Genomic DNA, 12282 nt, shown 5'->3' with positions numbered 1-12282 from the left:
GGACGTTTTTGGTGCTTTTTCTAAAGTTTGTAGGTTCTTTCAGTGTTTTTTTTATTGTTTTTGTTGCTTTGCTTTTAACATTTGTTGTTTTTTTTTACATTTTCAGTGCTTATTTCGACGTCCCATATTTTCTGTTATAAAAAAACTTTGAAAACGGGTCAAATTTGACCCGAGGATATGGTGCTGCACTCAAGCACATGGTGGGTCAGGTACGGGGTAGTCTGGATCAATGAAAGCACATTTCCAGGATAAAGCCTCATTTGTCCCTCACCTTCCACTCTGTGTGTTGCCGTTCTCAAAATCCCTTTGCTTCGGGAAAATGGCAAGTTTTGAAGATAACTTGAATCGTGCAACAAGGCAGGCCTGCTTGGTTCTTTCAGGGAATGATGGTAAAGATTTACAAAGAACATGTTTAGGGCATTTCCTCTCTAACTGGGACGTTTTGGGACTGATTGGTGGGATTGCTGTGGACGAAGTACACACGGAGATACACTGGTAACAGCTAATGAGGTTTAACCATGTATCAGCTAATTTAAACAGCTCATGTTACTGTATTGTGTCAACAGTTATCTTCACTGGAAATAGTGAGAAAGACGAGTGAGGCTTAAAGAAAACTACAATTAAATAATTTCCAGCAGTACATGAGCTGTAAAACTAAAACAATTAGCTAAAAGAGGCTAATAGGCTCAGTAGAGCTGCAGAGTCGGGCGATAGCTCTGTGGTTTGTCACTGTACACATAAGGCTTGTGAAACCGATGCCAGCTTAGTCAGGATGTGGTACTTAAGGCCAAGTTTTGCAACTTCTGCGTTAAATCAACGCCGTGGGTACGTAAGTAGGTACGTGGAGCTCCGGACCCTACACTGTAGCCTGACGTAGCCTGGTCCTACCAGACTCTGGTACATCAGCCTGGTCCTACCAGACTCTGGTACATCAGCCTGGTCCTACCAGACTCTGGTACATCAGCCTGGTCCTACCAGACTCTGGTACATCAGCCTGGTCCTACCAGACTCTGGTACATCAGCCTGGTCCTACCAGACTCTGGTACATCAGCCTGGTCCTACCAGACTCTGGTACATCAGCCTGGTCCTACCAGACTCTGGTACATCAGCCTGGTCCTACCAGACTCTGGTCCATTTCATTGGTCCAGAGAGTCTGGCCACTCTTCATTGACAAGTGTTAACTTCCTTGAAGGCGGGTACTCTGTTGAAGTTTAAAACTATTGGATCTGCCCAGAGCCACTCTGGATCTGCCATAACCAATCGCTAACGTTTGGTCGTGACGTTGGCTTAGCATCGCTAGCGTTAGCCTTAGCCAACTCCTTCACCACTAACGGAGCGAGCTGGAGAATCAAACTGTTCCCGAACCCCGTGGGGAGGAGGGCCACAACATCATGGCCACCAACACAACTCAGCAAAGATTGTTCTTGGTCGGGCTTTAACTTCTGGATATTCGGCAGCGTTGCCACAACGGACCGAATGGCTTCGCTCGGTCTAGACCTACTCTATCTGTAAAGTGTCCTGACATAATTTCTTTTATGATTTGACACTATAAACAAAGTTGAAATGAAAATGGAATAGAACTTCATTAAAAAAGGGAATCTCACGTTCAGGTAGCGTGCATCCAACTCGACCTTCTTCTCCAGCTCTGTGAGCAGCTCGTTGTGGAAAGACTTCAGCTGTAAGAAACACAGGAAGACAAAAACCTCAAAAACAAACACGACATTAACTCAACCTCAAGCAGTTACAGTATGTGCACACAACCACAACAGATTGTTTTCAAAAAGGGATGTGACATTTCAGTGTTGTGGTGCAAGAATGACTGGAAGGGATGTATTTGTTTTGCCATCGGAAATGTCCCACCCAAAGGATTATGGGAGGATGTCTGGCATGTAAATGCATGCCAATGTCAATTTTGAGGTCTCTCTGCATGTATAGTAATGTGTATAAGTGAAGTGTACAGTAATTGGCCAAAGAAACACAGTACAGAGTACAGAATATTTTTTTTGACCCATAGAACATCCTTTCTTTTGAATTATAACAGCAAAAACTCATCTACTGTCGCATTTATTGACCTCTCACCGTATTTGTCTCTGACTTATCATCCATGTTGGGAGACGTATTTTCCTTAACTACTATCAGCAGGATACTTGCTGTAAAAGCAGGAACTCCACAGCATTGAGTTCATTACTTAGATACTGTATGTAGACCAACTGTTTAATGGGTCTCAGTGAAGGGAGAGTTTTGAACTGTATTACAAAAGTGAGAAATGTTCTGCTCAACGTCACTATTGCATCCATTCTTAATCCGTCTGAGAGATAAGCATCTGCCCCAAGCCCAATTTGAAAATGATACTGCTGTAAATATTAACTGCCTTTGATCACTGACATCCATAACGCAAAAGAATGAGATAGTAAAATTTAAAAACACTCTTTAAAACATACTTGCATAACGATTAAAGAGAGAAGGCTGCTCACGTCTTCTCTCGGTTGACTGAACATTCCCTAATGTTTCCACCATTGGCCGCTTTACTCTTTGGAAGATTCAAATAAAAATCTTTTGGGGGGAACCGCTGCAATTTACATATTAGAATATCAGTAAACAAACCATAATTAAGTGAAGCTGCTGCCTTCAGAAAATACATTAAAAGCTACTCAAGTACAATAAGAGCTAGAGATAGGCCGAGTATCGGCCCTGGCCGATTATCAGGGCCGTTTTTTGGCAGTTTGCAGATGATCTGTATCTGCGTTTTATTTGCCTGATAACCGATCAAGTTAATAAATTAAAAAAGTGTTCTACTTTGGCTCGGCTACAGCTCTGTGTCCGTCCCTCTGCTTCGGTTTCACTCACCACTGAGTCTGACTTAAAGGACAAAATCCGGCACAAAATTAACCAAGGGTTAATAATAAGTGTACCGAGTCGACCGTTCTCTGGGATTTGTTTTCATGCTAATCGAATGTGACCACTTTTAGCGCAAACCGCTAATTAGCTTATAACGCTAGTCGAACGACGAACGACGAGTAACCAGTAACATAGCTCAAGCACGGCTTTCGTCGTTCGACTGGTCGTGACTGTTTTCCCAAAATGGCGCCCGCCTGTATAATTGAATGGTACTGTCTTTCTAAACTATCTTTTTAATAAACTGTCTGTACACTTACAAAGTTCTCAATGCTTCAGTTTACATGTAGGGACCCTCATTATACTACCGTTGAAGTGTGGTGCTATTTTGAGCCTTATTAGTGGTGTAGAAATAGAGATTTCTTTTTACTTTACCCTCTGCCCCGACGACTAGCGTTATAAGCTAATTAGCGGTTTGCGCTAAAACTGGTCACATTCGATTAGCATGAAAACAAATCCCAGAGAACGGTCGACTCGGTACACGTGTTATTAACCCCTAGGGTCATTTTGTGCCGGATTTGTCCTTTAATGTCCCATAACACTATCTGACTCTCTGTTACTGGCTATTATGTTGAAAGTTTCTCATTTGTTAAATAATTGCTTAAAGCATTTAAACACAGTTTTGTGTTGGGAGTTCATAACATGCCAAAATAATTGTTTTCAGTATCGGTCGATCCCTAGTAAGAGCATGCATCTATGTGTGAATGTAAGAGTGCGTCTTGCCGAGTATTAAATATTAAAAGATATGCTGTAATGTGGAGACTCTCAAAGCGAAAAGCCCACAATCTGTTTGACTTCCAACTGGTGGCTTAAGAAGTGCTGATTTTAGCAACACCACCGCCGTCGCCACATGCTCACCATCTCTTCAAGCTGGATCTGGATCTGTCTGTGCACTTCAGCCATCTGAAAGAGCACCTCCCCTGAGAGAAGACAAAGAAAAGAAAGAAAGACGATGAACAACAACAAGGGAGGGGAGAGAGAAAAGAGAGAGTGATATTATTTTATGTGTTGGTTTTATTGCTTATCTGTTTTTAATGTGCTATATGTGCTGGTTTTACTGTAGTGTCTTTGAGTACCATGTAAAGTGCTATATAAATAAAATGTATTATTATTATTAAAGCTTTCCAATGTCTGTGAGAGCTACATACATCGTGCAACAAAAGACCATGCAGCCACACAGAACAGATGAGAGACAGGGGTAGGGTGTCTGGGGGGGGGGCAAGGCAATGGACAAGATGAAACATCTGTCGTGATACTGACGAAGCGGACCAAACTCATTAAAAAAGGTGACAAGATCAAAACAACATAATAAAAAAAAAAATGCAGCACAGACAGAAAAATAGAAAATCAAAAGAGCTAATCAATATTTTAAATAGTGAACCCGAGGGTTGTCCATGTTACCAAATGCTTACAACACCACTGCTAATTAGAATTGGGCATCGAGAAGCGGTTCCAACTTAGAATCAGGGATGCACCGGATCCAGGATTCAAATTCAGATTCGGCTGAATATTGGGCTTTTTGACAGGGTTGGGTTTCTGCTGAACATTAGAATTTTTTTCCACTGAACCGAACCCTACGCTTGCACTACGCTGGTCGCCGTAATGACGGCGCCGTTGATTACAGGAAGGTGTTTACGTAGGTGGAGCGTTCAATGCAGCAGGCTGAGAGGAAGTGGAAATGGAACTGGTGAGCAGAAAAAGTGTTGTTTGGCAGTACTTTCAGTCAAAAGAAGGCCATTCAAGTCCAGCTACATGTTCAATCTGCAATGCTGATTAGTCTGGTGGTGGCGAGGACCCTAAACAATACACAACATCACCGCTGTTACAACATCTGGTATGAAACATCTGGAAGAATACGAGTTGTTCAATGTTGTTTACTTCATTAATGTGTTGACTGTGTTCATGGACTGGGGATGGGAGGAGGATTCAGTATTTGGTTTCGGATTCGGCAGGATCTTAACCAGTGGATTCAGTATTTGGCCGAACCCCAAAAATCTGGATTCGGTGCATCCCTACTTAGAATTGGTTCCAAAATTAAGATTCCATTGGAATCTGATCATCGGTCTCAAATTTAACACGCGCAACTTTTGGTTTCCGTGGCGGCCACAGTTCTTCCAGGCGTTTGTTGTGTTGCAGCCATGGAGCGCAGTAAGCAGCGCTCTAACGTGTGGCTTTATTTTATGTTGAAAAAGCCCAGTATGAACTGTAAATCACCACTGAATCAAAATAAAATCGTCCTCTGATCTGTGAAATAGGCATGTGACCCGTTTCAACTCCACCCCTCAATGAATCGGAATCAAAAGGAAGAATCGGAATCAGAAATCAAAGCGATGCCCAACCCTACTGCTAATAAACACAGGAACAGCATAACATCTTTATGAATCAAGTATATATTTACATCAAGACATACTGTATGTGTTGTACTAAAGCATAACAGGGGACACAACACCAAAAAGCAGAACCCCAAAAAAAAAGTTTAAAGCTAAAAAAAACAAAAAAAGTAAAAAGATGAAACAAAAAAGATAAGAAAGTTAAGGATGATTCATGCAGCCAGGGAGGTGCGTGTCGTTTTAAGATACCTACATGCTGCCTCCTCTGAATATGCAATGCATTGTAAAAAAAAAAAAGGAACAAAAAGATCTAGTTTGAGCAAAGAACAGAGGGATAGAGACCTGGAGAGACAGAGACAGATCAAACTACCCCAAGAAAAATGAGACACAGGACAGGTTTTCACACAGAACAACACACAGACAGGCAGTTAGTCAGACCCTCCGCTTGTTTGCAGTCTGTATACACAGTTTACGGCCCCACTGACGCGTATTGTCCATAGACAGTAAAAGAAATGGACACAGCGGCGCCATAGACTTCGACGGAGACCAGTGAAGTCAATTAGAAGCCCTTTTCCGGTGATGGCTGAGCATTACTGTCCAGCCTCAAACTGAGCTTGACGACGTAAATGTGACGTGAGCAACCTGTCTGAAAGTTGTAAGTCTTCTGGTAGCTGTGCCAAGAGAAATCTCAATCATTCCCAATCTTGCAGAGACGAAGAGTGTGAGTAGGAGCTGTCCATGAGCGTATAGGAGCAGGAGCAAAACGTTGCTGAAATATTTTGTTCTGATGCTTTCATGGACTCACTATGGGCTTCTCCCTGGACTGTATGCCTCCACGTCCCCCTGATTGGCTGCGAGCTTCTCCTGTACTATACGGTAATTCCTCTACTGTGCGACAGAAAGTGAGATACAAGGTAATGGAGCCTTTCATACATTGTCGTGTTTCTTTAGAAACAAATAATGGGCAAAGAGAGTCTTTAAACGCTTCAGATGTAAAGTTATTCACGGTCACAGTGACGTCAAAATGAATGGCAGTCAATGGAATGCTAACGGGAGGTGATGGCTTGTTAGCATCAGAATCTCCCCATAGGACGTACGCTTTCCAGATGCTCACTTACCCCCTTGGTATTGTCACTGTGACAACTAACAACAATCAGCATTTTGTTGTGTACCAATCAAATGACCACGGCAAACAGTCCAATGGCCTTCCTATATCTATCTATTTCTATGATTGAACATTAGCTAAATCACAAATTGAATCGTGATCGCAATATCTGGCAGAAAAATCGCAATTACATTTTTACCCCAAAATCATTCAGCCCTAAAAGAGACATTGTTTTTTAAAAATCTTTTTACATAAAACATTTCAAGCAAAGAACCTCAAACTTGGTTGTAAAAAAAACGTGACAAAGATATGTAACGAGTAGAGTTGGACCAATACATCGATATAAACGTCAGCTGATAAGTAACAAAAACATGATATTGTTAAATGTTGTCCTCCAGAGAGAACCGACAAGCTTATTTTTACGCTGTAAAATACACAGGACACAACTTTGTCAAGATTCTTTCACAACAAGAACTTGAAAACATATTTGTTGAAGTTACATATTTATAAATCATCATTATAAATTCCCAAATATTGGTATCTCCCTTAAAAATCCCAGCATCACTCTAACCAAGCTCTAGTACGGAGGTAAAATATTTCATATTTGAACAACAAACTTCACTATCAAAGATGACAGCAATAGTAAATAAACGTAATCTAAAACTATTGTTATAACTGATAATTGTATTAATAACATAAAAAAAACCACAAAGTAAACACTCGATTCAAGGGAATGGGTTAATTATACATAAAGACATCTTATAAAACATCTTCTGCAGTTTCTTATTGTATATTTACCAACATCAGGACGTCATATTGATGTATATACCAACCAGGCTTCACTACATTAGCAAACAGGGCCTCGGTGCAGATGTGAAAATGGCCACAGTAAAAGATTATACAGCTGCGGCACCAGCACGAAGAGCTGAAAGCCAATTTATCCTAAACGAGCCCACTAATATGCATCAACGACACTCATCTGCCTCCTGCATAATGTGTGCTGACATCGGACAATGCACGTTACAGCAGCGCTGACGCGGAGGAACGCTGAGAGTGAGGTGTGTGTGGGGGCTGGCCAACCTGTGGACAGTGGACAGTCCGAGGGGACACACAGCGAGAGCTGGGCTGTCTCAACAGGATTAATGGGCTTAATGGAAGTGCTGCGGTCATGCAGACGAGGCTCAGTTGAAGTAGAATGGATTTAGAAAAAGTTAGAATAGGGTGTGGTATGGAAATAAGTATATATTGACGTGCTCGTAATTAACTTAAAAGGACAATTCCGGCGCAAAACGAACCTAGGGGTTATTAACAGATGTGTACCTACTCTGTCGCTCTCTGGGACATGTTTTCATGCTAATCCAATGAGTTTGGAGCTTTAACGAGGCTACCGCGGACCGCTGGTTAGCTTGAAATGCTAGTATTTGTGGCATGGGGACACTCAAATTAAATCGCTATTTAATAGCGCTAAAAAGGCTCGAAATATCACCACACTTTAACGTTAGCATAATTAGGATCCCTAAAGGTGAACCGAAGCATTGGCAACGTTGTAAGTGTACAGATAGTTTATTAAAAAGATAGATTATAAAAGACAGTCGCGTTCATGTTTACTTGCGGGAGCCATCTTGGAAACCAGTCATGATTAGTCGAACGTCATGCAACGTGGAATCTCCATAGACAGTATGGGAATTCCACGTTGCACTGCGTTCGACTAGTCATGACTGTTGACCATGACCAAACTCATGTGGATTACATTGGAAACAATTACTTTATCCTCCGCGACATTTATCTGATGGCTGAAGCTACTTTGCAGAGTGACATTTTACAGAAAACCAAGAAGCTTCTCTGTGTTTCTCCCTTCTCTGCTTCTCTCTTTCCATCTGTGTGCATTCATGTCTCAGTAATGCTTGTTACTAACTTAGCTCTGGGGAGCTTATTCCCCGGAGTCCTTGTGTTTTCTCGCCTCGCAGTTTTCCTTGGATTGGGGTGGCACCTAAATCATGGTTGCAGCTGCTGCCATGGTTCTGCTCGTCGCCCTGCTATGCCTTACTACGCCCTGCAGGTGTAGGTAAACTAGGTAGGAAACGTTTTTTGACCCGTGCACGCACAACAAAAAGAAACACAAGTTCTTTTTTGTTCAGAGTTTAAAGTGCTCATATTATGCTTTCTGGCTTTTTCCCTTTTCCTTTATTGTGTTATATATCTTTTTTATGCATGTAATCATTATTAAAGTGAAAAAGCCCAAAGTCCCCCCCAAAGGGACTTACCATCTCCAACAGAAAACACTGTTCACAAACTGCTCCAAACAGCTCTATTGTAGTCCAGCCTTTACTTCAGAGACAAACGTGGTCACTTTGGAACACACGTTATAATGCTCGCCTAGCTGCTAGCATGACACACCCTCATACTCTGCTTCTGACTGGCTAGTAGTCCTTACCTAGCTACTGTCAGGGCTCGCCCTCATACTCTGCTTCTGACTGGCTAGTAGTCCTTACCTAGCTACTGAGCATGTGCGACTCCCAATAAAGATGGAACAGAAGTGAGATGTCTCACTCTGTAGCTAAAACAGAGAGCTCAACACACAGGGTGAAAAGAGGAGCTGCAGCAATGTGCAGTACAACAAAAATATGGTGTTTTTTTGAAAATGAAACCATGTAAACCTATTCTGGTACAACCTCTAAATACAATTATGAACCTGAAAATGAGCACAATATGAGCACTTTAACACAACGCTTCAACAACAACATCCCACTTTACAGCCGCCCCCCCCGCCCGCCTCCCATCTGCTTATGAAAATGCAGTGGCAGCTATAACACTGTCGAAGTGTTTGACTGCCGCAGGACAGGGCATTAGGAGCAGCGAGGCAGATAAATGCACTAGCATACTTTCCAAAGTCTCCTTTGATTCTTGGTGGCTCCCAACACACACTCCATCCAACCATTCGTAAACAGCCACCGGCCATCGACATGCTACGGCAACTTGATCTCAGCCAGAGGGAATCAGATAACTGTACTTTACAAAAACACATTAAAGAGAGGGTGAATCCATAGAATATTAGTTTACAGAAAATAACAGATTACCAGGGTGCTTAGTCATGGCAAAGTCATATATTTTGTTTAATGTTATTTTAATTTGATTCCATTTTGTTTTTTGAAATATCTCTGAATATTTTCTCATTTCTCACTAAATATTAGCATACTATAGCCAAATAAAACTAGATCTTGTATTTCTTAATGTTGCACGTTGTAAACATGCAAATATTCATAGAATTTGTCATGACAAAATTCAAACATTTAAAGCAAGGGAAACACTGAATTAAGCGACTCTTAGCCTATTTTTGACCCCAACTTAGCACTTTGTTTGATTTGTTCATAAAATCTCTGTAGACGAGCAAATGCACCTGCGCCCATCTTTGCGCCGATGGGTGTGCTGGTCTTACAGGGAGGTGTGTTACTACTCATGCTTTCTTTTCTCTGCCCGTCCGACTTCTTTTTTAGTGATGCTGGTGTGTTCCATTTCAGTGTGGTGCAGAGTTAGAAATAATGGCCAAAATTATGGAAGGTAAGATCCAAGTTGTGATGAAGGCCAATTATCCCGAGAAACTGCTGTAAACGGGCAAAATGTCTCAGGGATCAGGTCTGCATCAGTACGTCCTGAGCAAATGACGTTGTCATCACCTGGAAGATCCCCAAATTCCTGAATGTTCTTGTTTCATTGCACGCATCTAATCCGAAAAACCTCTTCAACTTCCATTGTGAAATACTGGACTTCTACCCACTAGAGCTAAGCCGCTTACTGATAATCAGAGCTGATCACAACATCTGAGGCTCAGAGGGGAGTAAAGCACATTGCTGTCTGCACTCAGCTTGCATGGGTCCGGATCAATTAAAGACTACACAAATGTTGCTTTTGCCAACGAAAGACTCCCGAAAGAGATAGTGAAGCATCCCTACAACCGCAAGCTGGACACAAATATTGTCTTTCCTCTTTGTCTGACGGTGATTGGGATTCGTCTTGCCAGTGCCTACAAATGGAAACTAAAGGCAGGATTTGAATTGAGTGCATGACCATTTCATCTGGTAAACTAAAATTCTCAACCCAATTAAGCAAAAAAATAGGCACGTCATTGTTGTCTAATACTCACAAGATCCATCGTTAAGTCTAAGATTCAGAGGTTTACAGCACACGTGGAGAAAAATTAGGTAAGCGCCTAACAACAGCCTCAAAACACGGCTCACAGAAATACATTTGAGAATTACGGCTTGTGTATGAACCCTGAAAAACCAAAGTGGGGTAAAGTTCATTCTGAAAAAAACCTGGATCTTAAAACACCTCATGCGGTCTCAAACTACTCAGCTATCAAACAAGTGGGCGAGTATGTGTTTATATATGTACAGAGCGTGCATGCGTGTGTGTGTGCGCGTGGGCTTGTTTAACTATATTCGTGGAGTCCAAAAACCAGGACAGCTTTGTGGGGTCAAAATGGTGGACCCCACAACTTTAAGGGGCTGTTTGAGGGTTAAGACTTGGTTTTAGGATTAGGGCTAGAATTAGGTTAGGGTGAGGGTTAAGGTTAGGCATTTAGTTGTGATGGTTAAGGTTAGGGTAAGGGGCTAGGGAATGCATTATGTCAATGACAGGTCCCCACAAAGATAGTGCCACAAACCTGTGTGTGTGGAGAACAGGCCCATCACTCAGTGTGGCTAACACAAGGGCAGTGCTCACATCTGGGTTTATTACCTTGGCTACTTTCCATACAACTCCTGGGCTCAACAGAGGCCGAGAGAGAGAGAGAGAGAGAGAGAGAGAGAGAGAGAGAGAGAGAGAAAATGGACAAAGGTGTTTTATGCATCTCTGCAGGGACCGCGTTATAGGAGCCTGAAAGCAAACACAAGCAGCTCTAATCCCCCAGAAAGCTACAGTGGAGGGAGTACAAGGTGCTGCGGGGAGATTTGTCCCCCTGAAAGCCGCATGATTGACGCCGTTATTGTCATGCTCTTCTGGGTCCTTAATTTCTCTAAACACCAGCTGCATCTGTGTGCACTCAAACACACTCGAGGACACACATTTCCACTGCAGACAGTATAATTCCTCATTAGTATTTACATGTTAAGCACCCAGTTGACTACAGAGTGACTCGACAATGACACGTTTTGTTGCCAAAACCAATTTATCCAAATTTTGTACATCTGTGCTGGAAGAAATATACAGACTAAAATGTTTAATCTAACCACATGGTCACCATGTTCCTAGTTATGAAATACAATAACACATCTTGGCAATCTGAAGTGTAAGAATGCCATCATGTCATAACTGGGCTCTGATATCTTTACTTCTACAGCATGTTGAAAAGAAAAAAATTATCCTTTTTAAAAAGGAATCAGGCTACAGAAGATCAATTGTAATGACTAGCTATACATAATCATTACAGGCCGGCCGATGGGGTGCAAAATGGAGACTGATTATCTGAGACAGCAGACACAAGCTGGAAGCGAGGGATGAAAGGGCCGAAGGGACGGAGGAAGATGAAAAGAGAGATCCAATCTGATAGCTTTTTCTGTTTTGACAAACACAAATGGACCTCAGCTGGTCAATATGACCCCCTGGCATCTAACTCAACATTTCTGGCTTCTAATTGTGTACCGCAGTGCAAAAATGGCAAGTAAAGATTTTATCTATTTTTTTAAATGGTTTTCTTCAAGTAATCCATCACCTGGACCATCCCTGTCACTGTTTGTCTCTACGGAGTTAGCACATCTGCCCTGTATACACCTGGTTTTTAAAATGTGTTTCTGTGATCTGAACCAACCCGTTCTCACTCCAAACTCGTAAAATGGAGATCACCCAGAAGAGCGGGGTTCGCGTCCCGCTTGTCACGCTTGCTATAGTCGTTTTTTTTTCTTTCCTCCCGCGTGTCACAGAACGTTAAGTTAAATGTAAAAGTCCTGCATTGAA

At 42.0% G+C, this 12282-nt stretch overlaps 1 protein-coding gene across 7 annotated transcripts in view; it reads right to left on the bottom strand.

Annotated features, from left to right (window-relative positions):
- The window catches only part of baiap2b (BAR/IMD domain containing adaptor protein 2b), a 98253-nt gene that overhangs the window by 43793 nt on the left and 42178 nt on the right, over positions 1 to 12282 (bottom strand). For all 7 annotated transcript variants that reach the window (XM_078279412.1, XM_078279413.1, XM_078279414.1 and 4 more), the window contains 2 exons: positions 3754 to 3815; positions 1605 to 1676 (listed from right to left, as the gene is read on the bottom strand). In XM_078279412.1, the coding sequence (XP_078135538.1) occupies positions 1605 to 1676; positions 3754 to 3815 (134 nt within the window). The remainder of the gene's footprint in view (positions 1 to 1604; positions 1677 to 3753; positions 3816 to 12282) is intronic.

This window comes from Sander vitreus, chromosome 21 (assembly GCF_031162955.1).
Source record: "Sander vitreus isolate 19-12246 chromosome 21, sanVit1, whole genome shotgun sequence".
Lineage (NCBI taxonomy): Eukaryota > Metazoa > Chordata > Actinopteri > Perciformes > Percidae > Sander > Sander vitreus.
This window is presented reverse-complemented; position numbering and strand designations above follow the sequence as displayed.